The 20,869-nt window shown below is 41.9% G+C and overlaps 1 protein-coding gene across 2 annotated transcripts; it reads right to left on the reverse strand.

Moving 5' to 3' along the window:
- Positions 1 to 10,246: 10,246 nt before the first annotated feature.
- On the reverse strand, positions 10,247 to 20,813 carry LOC125884420 (myozenin-2-like). 2 transcript variants are annotated; one of them, XM_049569360.1, is made up of 6 exons: positions 18,586 to 20,813; positions 17,577 to 17,666; positions 16,557 to 16,723; positions 13,613 to 13,757; positions 11,143 to 11,326; positions 10,247 to 10,700 (listed from the first exon to the last, which is right to left on the reverse strand). In XM_049569360.1, exons 2-6 carry the CDS (start codon positions 17,656 to 17,658, stop codon positions 10,478 to 10,480), a joined length of 801 nt encoding a protein of 266 aa, XP_049425317.1. In that variant the 5' UTR covers positions 17,659 to 17,666; positions 18,586 to 20,813; the 3' UTR covers positions 10,247 to 10,477. The 2 variants fall into 2 exon arrangements, with proteins under 2 accessions (XP_049425317.1, XP_049425318.1); XM_049569361.1 differs by having other exon boundaries at positions 17,577 to 17,722.
- Between the last annotated feature and the right edge of the window lie 56 nt (positions 20,814 to 20,869).

Genomic DNA, 20,869 nt, shown 5'->3' on the forward strand with positions numbered 1-20,869 from the left:
TCAAACCCCGCCTCTTCAACAGTGTATTTACTGCAGTCTGCCATGCTACTGTACACCACTGCCACAGCTCCAGCACACACACACACTCAAACATTTGCAGAGCGCCAACTCTGCTGGCAGGCTCGTTAATGTTGCTTTATGGTGCAGGGGTTTGCAGTTAGCCCACTACAATGCGTGCTTTACAACTCTCCCACTGCAAACATGCATCACATACTTGGAAATTTGTGTAAAAGTGTAACTGGAAAATGCATTTTTTTTTATCCAGGGGTGCAGAAGTGTCACAAAGGCAGCACCTTCCTGAAAACCTGCATGCATACATTTGCAAATAAAGTATGCATTGCAGCAGAGTGGTGGGCAATGATTAAACATGCTTATGTGGGGGGTGTTAAACATTTACCTACCTAGTTACACCCCAACAATGTGAATACAATCATAACACTGATGATTGGGAACAACTGAGAGCAGAGGAGAGTGATGTAAGGCTCCTGTTACCCAAACACCATCTGCCTGATCCTGTTATATAAAGAAAAGCATTGAGAGAGATGTGCAATTAAAGCTTTTCTCCCCTTTTTGAAGCAAGGGACGAGAGTGTAATAGCCCTATCATGTTTCATGGCTCAAGGCCCCCAGCAAGCTGACCACTTTTTTTTTTTTTTTAATTTGGGGAGATTATATTAATTAAAATAAGTAGTTTAGATTGCCTCCACAAGAGGGCATGTTATACGGTGCATATAACTGTAAAGCCATAAACTATATTTTTGATGTTCCATTCATTTATTTTGAAAACATTTCTAATGTCGGTGATAACATTCTAACATGCAACGACTGGGTTATCTTGATTATAAATGAGAAATATAGATTTAGAAGCCCTCTTTGAAACCCCTCAAAATCAGGCCATATATTCAACAAGCTTTGTGTTAAAGGAAATCCTCTGCTTCAAAACAAAACTCATCACAGTCACTCATTAAGGCCGAGGAAACCGTATGCAATGATTGTGACCCCTCACTGCATGCTCAATGTATCAGCGTGGTCCAGCCTTTCCCCAGGAAGTACTTGAAAGGGCCCATTGAGGAGACAATGGCATTTCCCTCCTCACACATTTCCTCGAGGGACATATAATGCTTCCTCCTGACATATGAAAAAGTTTGAGAGTGTGGTAATAATCAGTTTGAGTGATGTGAGCTTTTAACGATCTTGGTGGGAAAGTATTCAATTTACCTTGTAACCCCACGCGGTGATGAAATAACCCAAGCCAGCCTGTAGGCATTCTGGAGGATTGATGTTAAGATTTTTTTTCATAAGTTTTTAGACAGGATTAACAAAAAAGTATTTTGTATCAGTGTGGTGCTCTGAGCTCACATAGAGAAGATTCACATTATGGTGTTGGACATTCCCACCCTGACTGTGGGCCTCCTTGCTTTGAAGTGCTGCCACTGAATATCTTATACTCCCCTATAAATTATGGATCAGACGGCTAAAACAGATCGGGTCTTTAACAAGTTCCACAAATGTAAACTTTTCTTTTCTGACCTTGGTGGACAGCTCGCAATCCAGCTGCTGAATCTGACAATTTGCACCCTGTCAGCATTGCTGCCTGTATTCTGAGCCAAAAGTCTAAAAATGACTGTATCATTGCACTGACACATCGTTGCCTGGCTGGCGTGCACTGTGAATGACTTCTGCAGAATCGTGGCTCATTGGTTTTTGGGTATGATTTATTCATTTCTGCCCCATGATATGTCTACTTGTCCAAAGTTTTCACTACTTTTCTTGTGTTAGCAACTTTCGGATTATATGTATAACCATCTGAATGTGAGATCAAATTGTTATTAAACTTATATCTAACAGTCTGGCAAAGCCCTGGTCCTACACAAGTGTGATGCTATTGTGAAGGACATTTTAATTTAAGATTAATTAGGGAGACTTTGCCAGCTCTGCAAGGAGACAGTGCACACAGTAAACGTCCCGCTGAGAGATGGTGCCATTGCCCTGACTTCTCACCTTGAGAAAGCCCCCGATGAACAGCAAGAGATCTGCTGAACACAGTGGATAAACACTGCTCAAATGACAAACCTGTGTCCTTTCTTTGCCTGTGTTGCCCTTTTTATAATTTCACCAGCACCAGCAACAGCAACAGCAGCAGTGGTAGATTTCATTTTATTTAACATTAAATAGAGCTTTTGAAACTTTTCCCCATTTGAATTAATAGAGTCTCAATTTTAGGTTATTTTAACATACATGTATACTGCCCCTCTAAGTTCCTCGTTTGCTTAAGAATTAATAGACACTGTAAAATCTTTAAATCTTGCCCACTCATTTGAGGGTCCCACTCACATACAGGGACACACCCTGGACATTCTTGTCTCCTCTGGTTTCTCACTTGAAAGCCTCGATCTCTGTTAAATTAGCTTGTGTGTTTATGTAAAGCTGGTTCCTCCTATTTTTCCAACATAACTACAACAAACAGTAATAACCCCAGAGTCCTTTTCAAATCCACTGACTCTAAACAGCAAACTGAAGCCTCCCCCACAATGTGAACAAAATAATTGAAATGAAACAGCAGATTGGTCATGTCACCGGTGATCCTTCTCCACACTGCAGCCCCTCGGACTTGCTCAAAAAACGTGAGGCCCTTCACTGTGCACTTGAAAGGACATAATTGGCAAATTAAAGCCTACATCGAGCCCTTTAGATGTTTTGCCCGCCAGATTTCTGAAGGAGGTTTTTAGCAGTGTTGCTCCCACTTGTTAACCTATTTTAAATAACTCCTTCCACTGACTGTGTTCCCTTGTGCCTCAAGCATGCAGTTATGCACCCACTGCTCAAGAGACCTATCTTTGACCCCTGTGTAAATAGCTAGTTTTATCAAACATTTTAGAGAAGGTTCTTAACTTTGAGTGGATTTCTGTCAAATTCAATTCGAGTTTCACTCACGTCACAGCACCAAATCTGCTCTTATTAAAGTGAAAAATTATCTTTTATGCAGAGCCGATGCTGGTGATTTTCAATTTAATTTGACTCTTCTTGATTTGAGCTCTACATTTGACATTGTTGATCATTCTCCCACTGAGCAATAGACGGATGTTAGACGTTTAGTTATTTTTTAGACCTAATTTCAACCGTCTGGATTCTGTCTATTTTTAGACGGAATTTAGACGTCGCACTTTAATTCAGTATTCGATAACTATTAATTAAAAAAACAACTGTAAGGTGCATAACTGATCTCCAAATACTTAACTAAAATAATAATGATAGCTGTTGAGCGATATACAGTATAGTATAGATATAGTCAAGATTTAGACATCTAAAAAACTTTCATTTCTATACCCCTGATAGACCAATTTTAGACTAGACGTCTAAGGAACATTTAGACGTATATTAGACGTATAATAGACCTAAAAATGCTCGGTGGGCTACTCTATTGGATCCTCTTGGAAACTGGGTTGGCATTGACTGGTTCATTCATTCATTCATTCATTCATTCATCTTCTAACCGCTTCATCCTCTTGAGGGTCGCGGGGGGCTGGAGCCTATCCCAGCTACATCGGGCGAGAGGCAGGGTACACCCTGGACAGGTCGCCAGACTATCACAGGGCTGACACATAGAAACAGACAACCATTCACGCTCACATTCACACCTACGGACAATTTAGAGTCACCAATTAACCTGCATGTCTTTGGACTGTGGGAGGAAGCCGGAGTACCTGGAGAGAACCCACGCTGACACGGGGAGAACATGCAAACTCCGCACAGAAGGGCTCCCATGCCGGCAACCCTCTTGCTGTGAGGCGAGAGTGCTAACCACCACACCACCGTGCCGCCCGCATTGACTGGTTTAAGTCTTATTTATATTTTTACTTTATTCTTTAAACAGAACTCCTCTTCTGTGATCCCCGGGACCTGTGGTGTTCCCCAAGGTTCCATCCTTGGCCCCTTGTTGTTCTGTACATGTTGCCACTGGGACATATACATAAATGCAAAATTCAGTGCCACTGTTGTACAGATGACACCCAATTTTATGTCCCATTAAAACTATAGAAATACGCAACAATATTTATAAGTTACCTCTTGTCTGTCAGAAATTAAATGCTGGATATCCAAAAATCAGAAACAATTCATTCAGTCTCCCAAAATCAGTCCTTATACCACAAAATATCTTTGGCTCTCTGTCTTATGTGATAAGACAGAATGTTAAACCTGCAACCAGAAACCTGGATGTTTTGTTTGACAGCGACATTTCCTTTGCAAAACAAATTACAAAAGCAATTTAAAAAGTTGATCTTTTCTCACTATAATTTTCATTTGCCATTTGTATTGTTGTGATTTTCTGATTCTATGTCATTCTTGAAATATTTTTTTGTTTATGCAAAGCACTTCGTGAATTTGTTTTTTAAAGTGCTGTATAAACAATTATTATTATTTTTATTATTGCACATGTCAATTTTGAAGAATGCGGCACGGTGGTGTGGTGGTTAGCACTCTCGCCTCACAGCAAGAGGGTTGCCAGTTCGATCTCGGGCGTGGGAGCCCTTCTGTGCGGAGTTTGCATGTTCTCCCCGTGTCAGCGTGGGTTCTCTCCGGGCACTCCGGCTTCCTCCCACAGTCCAAAGACATGCAGATTGAATTGAATTGAATTGAATGTGAGAGTGAATGGTTGTCTGTCTCTATGTGTCAGCCCTGCGATAGTCCGGCAACCTGTCCAGGGTGTAAACTGCCTCTCGCCCGATGTCAGCTGGGATAGGCTCCAGCCCCCCCGCGACCCTCAAGAGGATGAAGCGATTAGAAAATGAATGAATGAATGAATTTTGAAGAATTAAGTTTACTTTTAATGTGACATGTTTTATTTTGCCTTTTCTCTCACTACACAGCCACCAGGTTGTAAATGCCCTTTTCTGTCTGATAGATAGATTCATTGATGACTCCATTAGGTCACTGAGCAGCTGAATTCCATTTCACCCCAAATGTGCTGTGCCAGTTGAAGTGGGATATTTTTAGCCCTGTTGTCTGGCTTTTCAATCCATACTTACTGTACTCCATAGCCCTGAGACACAAAGGGAAAGTGGGGCAACAATGCCAAAACCATACAACTGTTTTTAAAAGTCTGTGCATTTGGGGTGGTCCTTTTTAGACCAAGGCACAGAATTAATCACGCAGAGTTAAACTGTATTAGAAATTATTCTGATTAATCACAAAGCAATAATGAATTATTTAAACACATTCTGAGGGGGCAGTGGGCACGTAGCATAAAACACAAAAATTTGAATGAGTAAAGCTACAACTTCTTGTGCTGCTGCTCTCATCTGCTGCTGCAAAATTTAAGCGTCTAATTAAAATGTAAACTTAATCTGCTCCTGTCTCAGCCTGGGTAATAATAAATGGCCTAGTTTGTGTGCATGTTTGTGTACGCGCATGCAAACCTGGATGTGTGTGGTATCATGGGAAATGCAAATAATTCAAATAGAACAGCTTGTACTAATGAAAAGTAATATGAGGACACAAGTTTTCCTGACCACACGCATAAACACAAACAAATATGGAATATTTGTCAAGAATACATTTGTGTGTGAGTTCAGACTGTGAGAGTGTCAGTCAAGGTTACTAAACTTAAATGAAAATGTCCTTTTGTCACTTTCTGCAAAAGCTGCACAAAGTGTAATGGCTGAACAAAGCAAAGCTTGCAATGTTTTCTGTGAACACCATTCGTTGTGTTGCTATTGAATTACTACTAATGAGGAACCACACAGTAGTGAATGCCCCGTTGTTACGTAAGAGATTAGACATGCTCCAACGCCACAATGGAGGCCACGGGGAGGCGACGCCTCTGAAGCAACTCCTGCTATATTTAACCGGGGATTAAAAACCTGTAATGATGAGGTTTTTTTGGAACGAAACCGCTTCTCACGTTTCTCAAGTACAATTAAGTAACGTTTCTTGGTGAGAACTTTATGTTCAGCCACTTTTCAGTATTCTTCTTGGTTGAGACATCTGAAAATTCATGTCAGTGCAGTGCATACAACACATTTCCCTTTAGTTCATCATGTCTACATTGTATATTACTCACTGGAATGGTATTTGTGTGCTGTCGTGATGACACTGCATTACCACAAACATAACATGATGTCCAAGTATGGGTGTGTTTCATACTGTAGGAGCAGGTGAGAGATTTTGTCCACCCCAGACTCTTCTTTATGCATTTATTTTTATCTTTATCCATTTGTAGTAATTTCCATTTTCAGTCTAACCCCTGAGTAGGACTGTGCTCATTGTTTTACTGCAGAAAAGTTGATGACATAAGCATCATTTTTTGGCAGTTGACCATGTTACATTAATTCTGGAGTGCAGCCAAAGGAGTGACTGTGATATATTTCACTGCTGTGTTTGCCGTATCCACGGTAGCTGCAGCGCACAGGAAAAGCATGCTATCGCCTCAGTGCTGTCTAGTAGGGAAAGTAATACCCTTCATTGACTAAGATAAGGTACATTAATTATTCTCTCCCTGGCAACATCATCAAGAATGAGCTATTTTCTCTCTATCTGCACATTAAGGACATTTAAAGCTGTATTTTCTGCTCGTTCCCAGCCATATTAGTCGAGCAAAGAGCTTTTCACTTGTCACCTGAAGGCCTCAATTTGTTTACTCACTGGTTGTGTTAGCAGTTGTAAGTTAATAATTCTTCACTGACTATTAACCAAAGAAAGGAGGTTAACAAATATTGACCAGTCAGGAATATAGATGAGCCCCAAGAGTGAAAAGTCAGCGGCCGGATTACTGTGAGGGAACACAGCTCTAATTGGTCTCGGGGGCTTTTGCAAGTAAACAGGAACACAATCTTGAATGTTCATTTGTCCAAACAGGCTAATTACTAGCCCAGCATTGTGCATTCTTCCATAAAGTGGTTTCTCCAGCGGTAAATTTTTTTGTGTGTGGATAACATCAGCACTTGATGAAAATGAGTACACATTGCTTGACCATCATTTTCCGTATTTATTATTTGTACGACGAGATCTGGCATTCGAATTAAATACAAGCACAGTCATCTTTGTTTATGGATATACGTGCATGCAGGTACCTCGGACTGAAAACTTTCTCAGGGTGAAACATGAGTTAAACCCATTGCGTCATTTCAGGAGAGGAATGTATGCCCCGACCCTGTCACCTCACCTCGGTGGCAACCCAACACCACCCCACTGACCCCTGGGATGCTTTATTTTCACTCATATTTTTAGATATCCCATTTGGCTTTACACTATCCTGCGAGAATGACCACCTGCTGCACACATCCATCATGCTTGACAAATCCATCGTGCCATCAGATGTCATGAAAATGTTCACGAACCATTAGCTGTGTGCTTTTCAGCTGTTTATGGATTTTCATGTTACGAGGTCACTTTAACACAATATTACAAGGTTAATCCCAGATTTCCAACATGTCTGGTGGAAGATTTGAGCATAAACTCCACCTAAAATCTAACTCTTCTGAAAAGTGTGTCTGTGTGCTAAAACCTCTGAGAGAACCACACAGTATGTCTCCCTCTAGGCACTGCTCGGTGCCCTTGCAGTTTTTATCTCACACCACTTTTGTTTTCTCACCCGACCTGTGCATACTCAGAGAAAAGCTATCGGCTGGTCATGTGGCTCAACCTTTTAGCAGTCGTCTGTGTCAGCAGCATGCTGCACACTCGGTGTTCGGTGCTGTGTGCGCAGATGGAAGCCCGTGGGACTTTTGCTTTGAGACATGACAGTGAATGCAACAGCAGCAGAGTCCATTGTTAACTGCTGAGGAAGATGCTGAAGGCCAGCTGTTCAGTTACAGACTGGGCTGGGTCACAGAGTACAAACCACAGAACTGAATGATGAAACTGAGTCGAATTAGACGTCCTTCTCACTTCTTGCACCTGTTGAACACACACAAACAAACACGGCATGTTCCCATCTTATCAGCCTTGTTGTTGTGTAACAAGTGGTCACTCCAGTCTTAGATTCATATCAGGTGTTTATGTGCTGTTTCTCCCTCTCTAAAAGTATTTTCTAAAAGGACTGCCCTGCATTTGAGCTTACCAAGGCTCCACCATGCTATCACCTCACTTTCCCTGATGCTCTTATCCACAGCGATTTAGGACTAAGTATGCCAGGTTCAGTCTCTTGCTCAAGGGTGCTAGATTGCTGCCTTTCAGCATGGGAGTGTCACTCTAAACACTAGGCCACCCTATTGTCCCCAGCAAACTGTGGACCTCACAGCCTATAATCCGGTGTCCACTACCTACTGTGCCATCTCATGCCAAAGCAAACACGCCTGAGGGGAAACTGGTTGCAGTTTGAGACTAATAATTGAATCGTCTGGCTCCCCAGCCCTCAGCCTATGTTACAGTCCCTGCCAATAATATTTCCGTTGCTGCATTTTGATAATGGCTACAATCAAAGTTCAAAGAGAGTTCATGCCTGCCCTTGATAAACACTGCTCAGTATTTACTGTGGTACTTGGCAGAGCTACCGGCACTGTCGGATGCTGGTCGGTGTGCTGTACACACCGTTCTCCTGGAGAGGCTGGCAGGAGGCATTCAATAGGACTCGAAATGGGAGTGGCGCAGGGAGCTGCACATTCCAAAGGGTCTCCAACAGAGGTGAGGAATGCTGATGCTGGACTTAGTCACATTTCTGAGGAAAATCTGAAAAGGCATTTCCTAATTCATGTGTTAGAGAAAGAAAAGATGTCAACAACAAAATTAAACACATTCCCTTCTAGACAAGTCATATCCTAGAAAAACATTTGTCCTGCTCAAACACAGTTCTCGTGAGGATGCAGATTTTGTGAGCGACTTCACCAAATCTTTAGCTATTTGCAGGATAAGTGGCGCACTCTTCTACTGTTATTATTAAACCACTGAGTGAAAGTGTAGACATAACTTAAATACATGGTATCACAAACAGCATAACAAAAGAGGTCTTTGATTCATAGAAATTGTTTAAAATCTACCAGCAATAAGCAGAAACTGGTTTAGAGGACTGACACCAAGCCCAATTCTTTCAGCCCAGTCACCAGAATAAAATGTTGGTATTGCATGTTTCTAGAAACCACTGATATGTTAAACAGCCAAGCTGCCCAGCTGCAGTCCACAAAAAACAACCAACAAAACGTGTGTTTTTTTTAGAGAGACATTGGTGGATTTCCAGCGACGATTGTGCCACAGAAACAAAGAATTACAAAGAAACACAATTTCAATATATCTGCAACATGATAACTTACAATTGTTACATATCCAAGGTTTGCAGAAAAATAAAAGAGCTGGAAAAGGGCTGTGAAACATATGACCTTCTTCACTGCCTCAGGTTTTCTAATACCATTGTCAGTTAAGAAGCAGTAGTAAATGTGCAAAAGGGTTCAAGACAGTAAAGAGACACGTCGGTAATATAAAGTGCTGATATATTTCTTGCACTCTAAATATGTGCGTACATGCAAACATTTAGAGCACATCCTTAAAAGTATGCTGCATCATATTAAACCACAATTAATATAAAATGAATTAACTTAGATTTAAAATATTGCTATTATTTAATATAATATAACCATTAAAAAACTTGAAATTCAAGTAAAGGCTAAATAATGGACTTTGCTCTCCTTCTAGTGGAGTAAACATACAGTTAACTCTCTCCACATCGGCTGTGCAGCTCTTGTAAAACCTGCTGGTAACTTTCAATCAGTCAAGTCTGTTTGCTTTAGCCCGTTATGTCTGTGATAAATTCCTAAGTGCTGTCGTAATAAACAGACAGACAGATAAGAAGTGAGCACAACTCATCAAGCAGCTCCTCCATCAATCCCCACTACTCCGACTGGGCATCGCCAAAAGGTGAGAGCGGCTCGTGTCAGTGAAGCAGATTTGATTTGTCAGGCGGTGTAACCTTGAGGCATGTTACAGTGGCTCACATGTATCTCTGGACTCTCACACGATGCGATAAGTGATGGGTTTGCATACGGCTATAACACACAGGCGCAGCATCATTCACTCAAATGATCCTTCAGTGAGGCTCGGATCAACTCACTGTGAAATCATTACCGGGAGGAATGTTGTGGAATATGTTACAGATTTGCACCCATGTCCAAAAACAGAAGCATCTCGAAATAATTCTCCCAACAGTGTTAGTGGCAGGAAATGAAATTCAACATAAAAAAGGAGTTGAACTTGTTGCATTCTACATCATTTTATTGAGCAAAAACCTGTGTCTGCAAGATAAAATACTCTTATGCACATTATTATACAATGAATTCCATTTATTCCAGTAGTGTCTCTGCCTACTGTACAGCAAGATGAAGCAGTGCAATAGCTAACATCCCTGGAAAACCACGGGATGCTGCATACATGATAACCTTACACTTTCTCTAACCCTGACTCTGTTCTGACCGAAACGTTCCCCTAGTCCACCATTAACCTCTGGTGCCGCAACTAAGTTGACAGCATCTCTGTGTGACCTCATTACGGGTTCAAAGGTCCTCTGACTCAGGGAGCACAGGCTCAAGGGAAACAGCAGGGAGTGGGACTGGACCGCCTGCTGACACCCACCCCAGAGCAGATCTGTTGAAGGAGGGTCGATCCACCACAGCGTCCCCTTGGAGCTCAGGGTAGTCGGGGAGGGGTTCCACCAGGAGGGGCTTCACGGGAGCAGGTCTGGGTGCCTTGCTGAAACCACCGAATGGGGTCGCCACCCTGGAGGTGACGGAGTGACAGTGTTTTAACAGTCATCGTCATGTGCTAATGAGAGGGGCTCAAGTGACATTTGAAGTGATGAAACTAATTAAAGCCAAGCTTTGACTGGAGGGCATAAGAGATAACTGCTGAGAGTGAGGAGCTAGACTTTTGGACATTGTGAGTTAGATGAAGGACACGACTTGTTTTGCTCACTCAGCATTTGTGTGCATGATAAATTAAAGCAAGGCTATGTCAGTTTTGCACCACAAAATATCACAATGTTTCTCTTATGAGTGAAAAGTTGAATTTATAAGCAATAAACAGTGGCTAATGTTAACTTCAGACATTACTGAGTGAGTTTTTTGTGGTCAAGTTGGCTGCAGTCTACCAAATGTCACATAGGCTCACTTTAAATACATTTTCTTTCAAAGACTTGCTGTCCACCTGTAAGGTTGTTTACCTGTTGAAACTTTTGTACCCTGGCAGGTCTGGTCGGGGCTCCGGTTCGGGCATATGGGTGATGAGAGTGTCAGCCAGGGTCGGGTCATTGATGATGGCCTGCTGCCAAGGCGAGTGGTAGGACTTTGGCACAGCTGTGAGGTTGAACTTCTCTGGAGGGACGTCTTTCAAAGGAGCTCCGTACCCTGGGTGGGTTCACAACATAGACAGTGAAGGAAAATAAAGAACAGGCATTATTTCTTCAATCTATTTTGGGTATTTCCTCACAAACAGTGAAGTGAACCACCACAGACCAGTTAGCTGATGATGAGTAAACTTGAGTAGAAGTGAGTGCAGTCTGCTGATGATATTTTATGCTTTAAAGTAATTTTAAGCAACCCTTTTCTGCAAAATTGATTGCAAAGGTAGAAGAGACAACATGAGTCAGGAAAAAGAATTAAATGTTCCAATTACAAAAGAAAAAACAGGAAAAATCCATAAGAATAATATATTTAACCTGAACCACTGTTTAAATAAGTGACATAAAACATATATGTAACTCATTAATACAAGTCTGACTGCGCAACACTGCAATACCTTCCACTAGTCTTTGTTCATCCCTTTATTTCTTGTTAAAGTTCACAGCAAAACAAATCAAGGGGCAGCCTCCCTGCAATTCCATGTGTGTGTGTGTGTATGTGCATGTTTGCCTCCCCGCGGAGTTTGTGTGTGTTGATGGGAGAGGCCTATCCAAAGTACTATCCTTCAAACCCAGCGCTTCACTCAGGGGGGCTTGCAAGCTCAGGCATTACATAACACGGGGCGTCATCTCACGTCCTAACCTCTCACAATGAACAATCCCCTTTCCTGAGTTTATGTTTTGCCCTGAGGAGGAAGCAGGAGAGACCAAACAGACCTGTGGGGAGGCTTACAGATTTCGGGGGGGGGGGGGGACCTATGACAAAACATTGTGTAAAAGATTTTCTGAGGCCAAAGAATATTGTTCTTGTTGTTGTACATTTGGCTGAGTTGCTATTTTTTTTGTGTGTGAAAGGAGCGTCACACACATAGCTCTATGTGCTCTATGTGGAGATGAAAGAGCGATTGGGGAAATCCCTGAAAGGCCAGACAGAGAGACAGCAGGCTGGCTTTTGTTCTTAAATCTTTTTTCTACTTTTCCAAAAACATTCAAATGTGGTAGCATTTTTTTAAAAAATGGTCCTGTAATTAAAGACAAACATTTTTAGAAAGCTTTAACAGCTATGCACCCCATAGATTGATGTTATGACTTTCTACATCTTCAGTATATTATCCGCCAATTATTGTCTCATTTAAACTCTATCAAAATCTAAAGTGTTCACCACATGTATCACTGAAGCCTGGTTAAGAGATTTTGCAGTACAGGGGCATGGAACAGGCACCCCTGGGTGGATGAGTGTGCTATTTTAAGAGTTCTTAGCATTTGATACCTAATGCACTCTGGCCTGATTTCTGCTACAGCTGGAGTGACTTCATTGAGACACTGAAGGTTGGTGTCTGGTCCTAAGCTCCAGAAATAACACCCCACTCCTGCACAGACATCCTCCATCCCTAAATCAGTATTGGTTTTGTGTCGACTGGGCAGAACTAAGACACGAGGGAGGATGTGAGCACATACCTGATGCTATCAGTGGCACGAGAGGCAAACAGGAAACACCTCCCATGGGTAAAACTCAACAATTTTTGAAGATCGTCAAAGCTGATTGTAACGAGGAGGGGTAAAAAAAAAAAAAAAAAAAAAAAGAGGTGAGGGAGAGAAGTGCGGGAATGTGGAGGAGTGGATGTGAAACAAAGGAGTGGGATGAAGATAGAGAGACGGAGAAAGAAAGGAGACAGGCGGAGAGAGGGAGAATGAAAACGTGTAATCATATTCTGCCTGCGGCCAGCAGATTCCAGGCAAGAAAGAAAATGTTTCCCTACGCGATCAAAGGCTGCGTGACTACAAACAATGAGAAACAGTTGAATCCTTATCAAAACACGGCACATCCAGTGCTTTGTGGAGAGCACATCCACACAGTCTATTCACCAGGAGCACAACCATCTCTCATGAGCTGTACTGTACTTTCAGTGAAGTTAAAAACAAACAAATGCACAACCGAAGAGGAAGTTTAGTATAATGAAACGATACCAAACATGTTAATGAAGCCAAAACCTTGGAAGAAATGACAGTGACAATCACAGATAAAATAAAATACAGGACTGGGCTTTATAAGTGTAAGTAAAGTAAGGCAGTTACAGTTGTATCATATATCATATTGTATGCCAACATAATGTATCATATTATATTGTATCGTATCGTATCGTACCATAGCGTACTGTAAGGTATCGTATTGTATGTTAAGATAACCTATCGATAGTATCATACTAAATCATATCGTATTGTATCGTATCGTATCGGACCATATTGTGACATACCATATCATACTGTATTTCGGGGACATTTATTACCTTACCTGGGGCAATGCTGTCTGGATTTGGCACTGTGCTTGTGTCTGGTGCGTCAGACACCACAGTAGGTGTTTGGTCGACATCCACGTTGTTCTCGCCGCTGTGGCCGTCCGTGGCGTCCCCATTCTCAGTTTGAGAAACATTTGTGTTCTAAAAGAAGGATCCAAGAGATGAGTTGAGCTTAAGAGAAGAGTTAAACACAAATTAAAGTCTGTAGAAGTGTAAGTATCTAAGTTGCCATTTTTATGAGCAGTTTAAACATTTATCTTGTGGAAGAACATGTAATATGGTAGAAAGTTCCAGAACAGCTATTAAGTGAAGCCTATGGTGAGATTGTTTTATCAACAATTTCCTATCTCACTGCACATGGCAAAAATAAACAGCTTTAACTTTGCTGGCATATTTAGATTCATTGAATTAAAATTTTAAAAAGTAATTTGCATGCACAGTAAACCAGTGGCACAGTAGGTTTACTGATTCTTATCAAAACCAAACTCCCCACTTCTTTATTGCTCCTCTTTTTCATGTGGACTCAAACCGCGATTCTACATGTTTTCCAACAACAACACGAGGCAGAGAAACTGCCTGCATGTCCACTTTTCCTCAAGAAACATTGTTTTGTGGGCTGGGACAAAATGTACCACAGCACAAGCATCCAGCTTTCATCCCTCTGAAAGATATTTATGATGATTTACTCCAGGACTTCCTCAGGAAATGTTGACAACTTGAAACAAAATCCCTCCGTTGCCCCGAGCAATAAACAAACCAAGAGATATGTGAGCTCTTCTCACTTCAAAGATGAGGCGAAAAACTTCCCTGGAGCATAATAATTATTTTATCTATGGACTTCATGAGGGCAATTCAAAGTACACAAGGCCACCACACAACTAAATGAAAGAGGATCCAACTAGTGTTGCTAATTAATTAGATATAACAAAGAGAAACTGAGTTTATCTTGATTCAATTTTACTGAGTGCTTTGGTACATTAATTGCTTTATGTGTGACCAGGTCAGGCTAAGATAAGTACGACTGGGAGGAAAAAAAAAAGCTGACTTGGCACACTGCCCATCCATACACAAAAAGGACATAAATAAAGCTACTTATGACCAGCTGGAAGACTTTCATAACAACTATTCTGTCCCACACTATGTCTGTAGCACGAGTCAAATAAACACTTCAAGTGCCTAATCTTTCCCACATACACTTTGTCAGGATGTAAGGTATTGTGCGAATGTTTTCTAAAGCGATGGAGAGAAAAGATGTGGGGAAAATGGACGACTGTGCTTATAGAAAACACGCTCTGGCAGTGTGACAGTGTTACAGCAACCGCTTCATCAAAGTGTGTTTTAGTAATCCATATCAATCTATTGTAAATGTATGTGTATTTAAGAAAAAATACCACTGCTTTGTCATGCCCCTCAGTGAGATATTGATACCAAAAGCACCCATTAAAGGTCTAGTATGTAGGATTTAGTGGTATCTATAGGTCAGGCTCCAGAACTGAAACTTCTCCTGTGTGCCAAACGTGTAGGAGAACTATTGTAGCTGAGGCAAAAACAAAAATGGCCCTATCTAGAGCAAGTGTTTGGCTTGTCCATTCTGGGCTACTGTAGAACAACATGGCAGACTACATGGAGAAGACCCGCTCTGTATGTACCATAGATATAAACAGCTCATTCTAATGTAACAAAAGCACAGGGATTCTTATTTTTGGGTGACAATGATGCACCACGCTAACAGCTAACCCCAATGGGAACCCACCTGCAGCAATATTTGACACTAATAGAGACACTAAAGTATAACAAGCGAGAAAGTCTGCGTAGGGTGTGTGGGAGGGGATTTGGATGGGTCAAACAAAACCAGAGTCCCATCTTAGAGATCACAGTTTGCGTCCCATATGGAACCAAAAGTCAGCGTTGTTTAAACATAGAGTTAGGGGCTGTACACAGGCTGTCTTTATGCGCCCTAAAATCCATTGTTTTTAATGAAGACGCACAGCAGGCGAACTCAAACGCCAGAGCAACCTTGTCGTGACGTGTTCCTGAGCGTCTCTTTTTCAGGGTGCGACAGCTGCGCCCTGACTTTTGGAATGCAGCAGCATGCACCGTATGTCACGTGACGGGGAACAACCAATCACAGCCTACAGGTTCTTTCCTTTCTTCCATAAATAATAGTCTGTGGTAAATATGAAGAAGAAGTTGATAACTTTCGTGCAAGGCTACCTAGAGCTTTACATCTGTCTCACGGACAATATGTTAAGGCTTGTTACGAAACGTAACAGACGAAACCTGTCTCCATGCCCTTGAAAGATGGCACAGCATAGGCACCAAGAGTTGTACACAGCGCCCGACCTCACGTTTTCTAGGTGGTTAAAGACACGGCATGTGTACAGCCCTTTAACCAATTCACATACACTCATGGCACACTGAGGTCACTCACTTATTTACGTCATATTATGTTACATAAAGAAACACTTATTTTTACCCAAAACATGACCTCTTTTCTAAAACTAACCAACTAACCACCTTGTATTGTTGCCTAAACCTAACTGCAACCATTTCACAACATTAAACATGTTACAATGTGTTTCAGCAGTGTGTCAAACATGTAGATATGCTATTGGGTGTTGCTATCAGGTGCCAAGGGGTGTGACAAAGCCTTGATATGAGACAACTTGGGAGTGAAAATGCATTGACAAAATGGCCATTTAGGGAAATACAACTATTGAGTTTCTTGCTGGGAATTAAAAGAGCCATGCTAGCCGTTTCCCTCTGCTTCCAATCTAGTGCTAAGCTACGCTAACCAAGCTCTAGTTCCATAGTTAACACACATCCTGATCTGCTTATCTAACTCTTGGCAAGACAGGAGTTCTGTGTCTTACCCCAAATGTCTTACTACTCCTACTACTTGATGAGTTATATTTCCCCCGTGCATGTGTGTGTGCTTACATTGAGCTGCTCATTGTTTTTATTCTGAATGCTCTCAAAGGTGTATTTTTCTGAGCGTCTCTGGCGCATTTTGAAGAGACGGGAACCCCGGTTTGAGGCAAGAGACAGCTCCTCCAGCATGATGTCCTTAGGAGCGTTCACTTTCTTCCCCAGATCCATTTCTGCATCTATACAACACAATGAGACAAACGAAAGACTAAAGAGCTTGTCTTTACATTATATACTTGTAAATTGATCTGATCTCTGACAAGACAAATTTATTTCCCTTTCTCCTGTGCTCCCACCTATCAAACCTCATTGAACACAAATTATATTCACACAGAAATAAAACCCTGCTGCAAAAAAATCCCTCTACATGGACTGCTGACTTGGTAGTCCTGCCAATATGATGAATGAGCAATTATCTTCCCTCGTAATCCACTCATGTCTAGTGCTTGTTTTGTGGTTAGCGCCACGTGCTAGCTACTGCATGCTGATCATGGAGATGTCACAGGCCTATATCCAAGTATGAGGGGCATAATTTGCCAGAATATCTTTCAGCTGTCAGTAGCCTTCAGACCCAGCCACACAGTTGTCCTCGCCCTGAAATAGCGTGTTTAAAGGACAACGACAAAGGGATTCGTTACTTTGGCCCATAAAAGTATTCATTTGCTTATTTATAGTCAGGGTCGCGGAAGGGAGGGTTGGCAACTGCTGCTCTGGCAAATGGTGGACTCATGCCTTGTATAAAATGAATGTGGCAGTGTCCGGTGCATGTCTGAGTCTGGCAGGGTGTTTACAGTAAAGTTAATACGTCTGAGAATTAAATGTGCACTGTACGATGGTGTCAAATCCGTTTCTATGTTAATATGTGTGATAAAAAAACAAGGTAGGGGGTTGGGAGGAGCAGGAAGTGAGGAGAAGAAGAGAAGGTGAGGTGAAAGCAGAAGCAAAGAAAGGATGCAACAAGAGAAAGAGAGAAAGACTGAGAGGTCAGAGGGATGAGAAAACAAGTAGGTGAAGAGGAAATGATACGGCTACCTTCTTGGCCTAGAACCTCCCTGCAGATTGCTGCAGCCTGCATTTTCCTCTCCCTGGTCGTCATGGTGGAGAACTGTGACATGTCTGCCCCTGGGGAGTCGGGGGTGAGGCGAAAAGTCACAGGAGACAAAGCACATCAGTACAACCTGTTCAAACGTACAACGAGACACAGAAGCTGAGACAACACGGCTGCATGTTGGCCATCGATTGGCCAACATTGAGCATCCACACCACGCACAAAGACCCACCGAAGCAGACAGAATTTATCGGGGCAGTGAAAAGGGCAAAGTTAGCACATCCCTTTAAATAACCTTGGGCTGTTAAACGCCGAGCACATGCTCTTCAGACATGGCAACCAGCTGTGTCAGGGGTCTGGGAATCAATATGTTTGAAATTACCCAAGTGGGCTGAAAGGACACAGATAGAGAACATGCGGCTGTCACAGCAGACACGTGAGACAGTGGATGAAATAGCACAGTGGAAAGTTTACACCACGGTGTCAGTAAACACAACACAAATGCTTCACTCCAATCCAGGATACTCTTCACAAAGTTTTCTGATGGAGCAAAGGAGCTTTTTGTGGCTGAAGTCTATTCACCATGCAAATCACTTCATCATATGGAAATCAATGGAACAAAATGGTTTTAGCTCTGTAAATAAAAAGGCAAGTTTGCAAAGTTTACTTTTAATTTCAGTGAAGTCAACTTCAGAATCCTATCGGTAAATATAAAGCAAAAACATGTTTTGGGGATTTATGCATATATGCTGATGTTCAGTCAGAATATTCCCCATGTAAAAACACCAAGCAAGGACATGAACTAATTAAAAATATACTTATTAAATATCATTTAAGACAATTCTGAAATAAAAGTGACAGTAAAATAAGGCAAGGTGTAAAGAAAATGAAGAGAGAGCAGCAGTAGGTGGTAGAAAGAATCATACTTCAGAATGCAAGTGTCACGTTAGAGCTAGACAGCATACCTGTGGGGACGCCTGAGTAATGGCTTACCTGTCCTGAAGGACCCTCAGGGCGGAGTCTCAAATTGTGCCTGTCTCCTCAGAGCAGGAAGTCAGAAAGGTGAGAGGCGAGAGGGTCAGGCTGAGTAGTACGACCCGTGTGGGTGCTCGCGCTCCCCAGCAGTGGAGTTTGTCGTGGGGAGGGTGGGCGCAGGGGGCTGCAGCCTGACCCGGCTGACTGACTGAGTGACTGAATGAGTGGGTGGGTGTCAGCCTGACTGTTGTCATTGGTATGTAGTCCACGAGCGGAGGGGTGACTAAATTTAGAGAGCTGCAACTTTGCCCTCCATCTAGTTATCTATCTTCCTGCCAGTGTTACAGTAGCAAGAGGATCTATACCACTGATTTCAAACCAGGAGTACTTGTAGCCTAATTCTGCAGTTCATTAAGAGGTTGTAAAATCTTTTTAAACAGACAGCTAACGGTAATGAACAAATACGGTGGCAGAGGTGTCTCGAACAAACTGCATATCCAAAATGCTTTTGCATATTTGAAAGCCACAAGCACTTTAACTGGTAGCACAAATGCAAAAGCAACAATGGAAGTGAGCGTCAAGGGATGCTGACAATGAAACTTGCCCGTTCAGAATTAATGAAACATTGTTTGCTAGCTAACTATGATTCCTAGGCCTGCATGATTGACACATATGAGCCATGTTGTTCAATCATTCATTCATTCATTTTCTGTAACCGCTTACCCTGTTAAGGGTTGTGGGGGTGCTGGAGCCTATCCCAGCTGACACTGGGCGAGGGGTGGGTACACCCTGGACAGGTCACCAGACTATCACAGGGCTGAAACATAGAGACAGACAACCATTCACGCTCACATTCACACCTACGGACAATTTAGTCACCAATTAACCTGCATGTCTTTGTACTGTGGGAGGAAGCTGGAGTACCTGGAGAAAACCCTCACTGACACAGGGAGAGCATCCCCCACCCCGGGGTTCGGAACCCAACCCTATGTTGGTCAGTACCTTTATATTTTAATATTTACGTGCTCCAATGTTAGGCTATTACGAAGCTAGTTATGCAATAACATTAGCATTATGTCAGGTAGCTAACGTAAGTCAAACAGATGAATGCAGCCTCAGCTGTACCTATAGATGGAGACATAGGTACAGCCTGTTGAAGCTAATTTATGGTAGGTTGCTAAACACAATGGATAAATGTCAACAGACAGAAATTTTGAGTTTTGAGTCATTTTCGATGTACGGCTTTTGCATTTGTTTTTTGCAGTAATGTACTTGTGTTTATCAAATTTGCAAGAGTTTTGAATATAAAGTTTTTTAACAGCTTGGCCACTGTAGAATAATGATTGCAATGGCTTAAAGTAATGAAAAAATGGATGAAACTCTTACGAAACAATGTGCTAACATAGCCTCCAGTTTAAAATGACCTCAAGCAGACACACTAAGGTCATCTCTTCTACAGTGACTATGGAAACACGAGAATGTATGTTATCTATGGCAAAAAAAAGAGGTTAATATAACTTTATTATTTCACTAATTCACTTATCACATAGAAAAAGCAATAATCTGCTGCAGTGTTGCAACTTTGCAAATATACATGAATTTAAAACCCCCTAAGGCTTGACAACACTCTTGGAAACCACTGACGATGCTTTAACATCAAAAATAAAGTTGTTTCAGCTGGATTTGTCTTTACCAGCACTCCAGAACTGCAGTGCACAGCTAACAATAAATATATTCAGTGACATATAGTGTGGGAACATGGCCCCCTCAGGGCCTCCAGGCCAATCAGATACTATTTGTTTTAAATGCCATCATGTGATATAGGATGGACCGAGGCCTAAAAGGGTGCACTCTCGCTTTATAATCCAGTCATTGTGTTTTAATTGACCTTGCTAAATTTAATTTAGCTCCTATATAATTCTTAACTTGATAAAAGAGACAAATAAAGGAAGGCAGGTTGAGTTTGCAGTACCCAGAGGGGCTGGAAAGCACAAGGTTGGATGTTAAAAGCAGCAAGTTCATTGGCATACTACATTGCCTACCATACCAAGAGCCCTATACTCAAAATGAAATATATTAAAGCTGTGTGTGTTGCGCTTGATGATTGCTCATACTGTACTATCTCCGCCTTTTTTAATAGCATTTCAATCCTGCACAGCATTTTCAAAATCTAAATTGGTAGGAAAATAATTGCTGTTTATCATCCCCCCTCTGTGTCCTTATCTCTCATTCTCTAATGCTTCAGCTACAGTAGGTACCCACTGTTATTATGTAACTGGTGGTCGCCATGGGAACAAGTCCC

Source organism: Epinephelus fuscoguttatus, linkage group LG23 (genome assembly GCF_011397635.1).
Source record: "Epinephelus fuscoguttatus linkage group LG23, E.fuscoguttatus.final_Chr_v1".
Lineage (NCBI taxonomy): Eukaryota > Metazoa > Chordata > Actinopteri > Perciformes > Serranidae > Epinephelus > Epinephelus fuscoguttatus.

Excerpts from the sequence above, each read along its gene's own strand:
- LOC125884420 (XM_049569360.1), bottom strand. The coding sequence starts at position 17,658 with ATGTCACAGTTCTCCACCATGACGACCAGGGAGAGGAAAATGCAGGCT. Across the intron at positions 16,724-17,576 it reads GGAGGTTCTAGGCCAAGAAG|ATGCAGAAATGGATCTGGGG; the intron begins GTAGCCGTATCA and ends TGTGTTGTATAG. Across the intron at positions 11,327-13,612 it reads TCCAGACAGCATTGCCCCAG|GGTACGGAGCTCCTTTGAAA; the intron begins GTAAGGTAATAA and ends GAACCCACCCAG.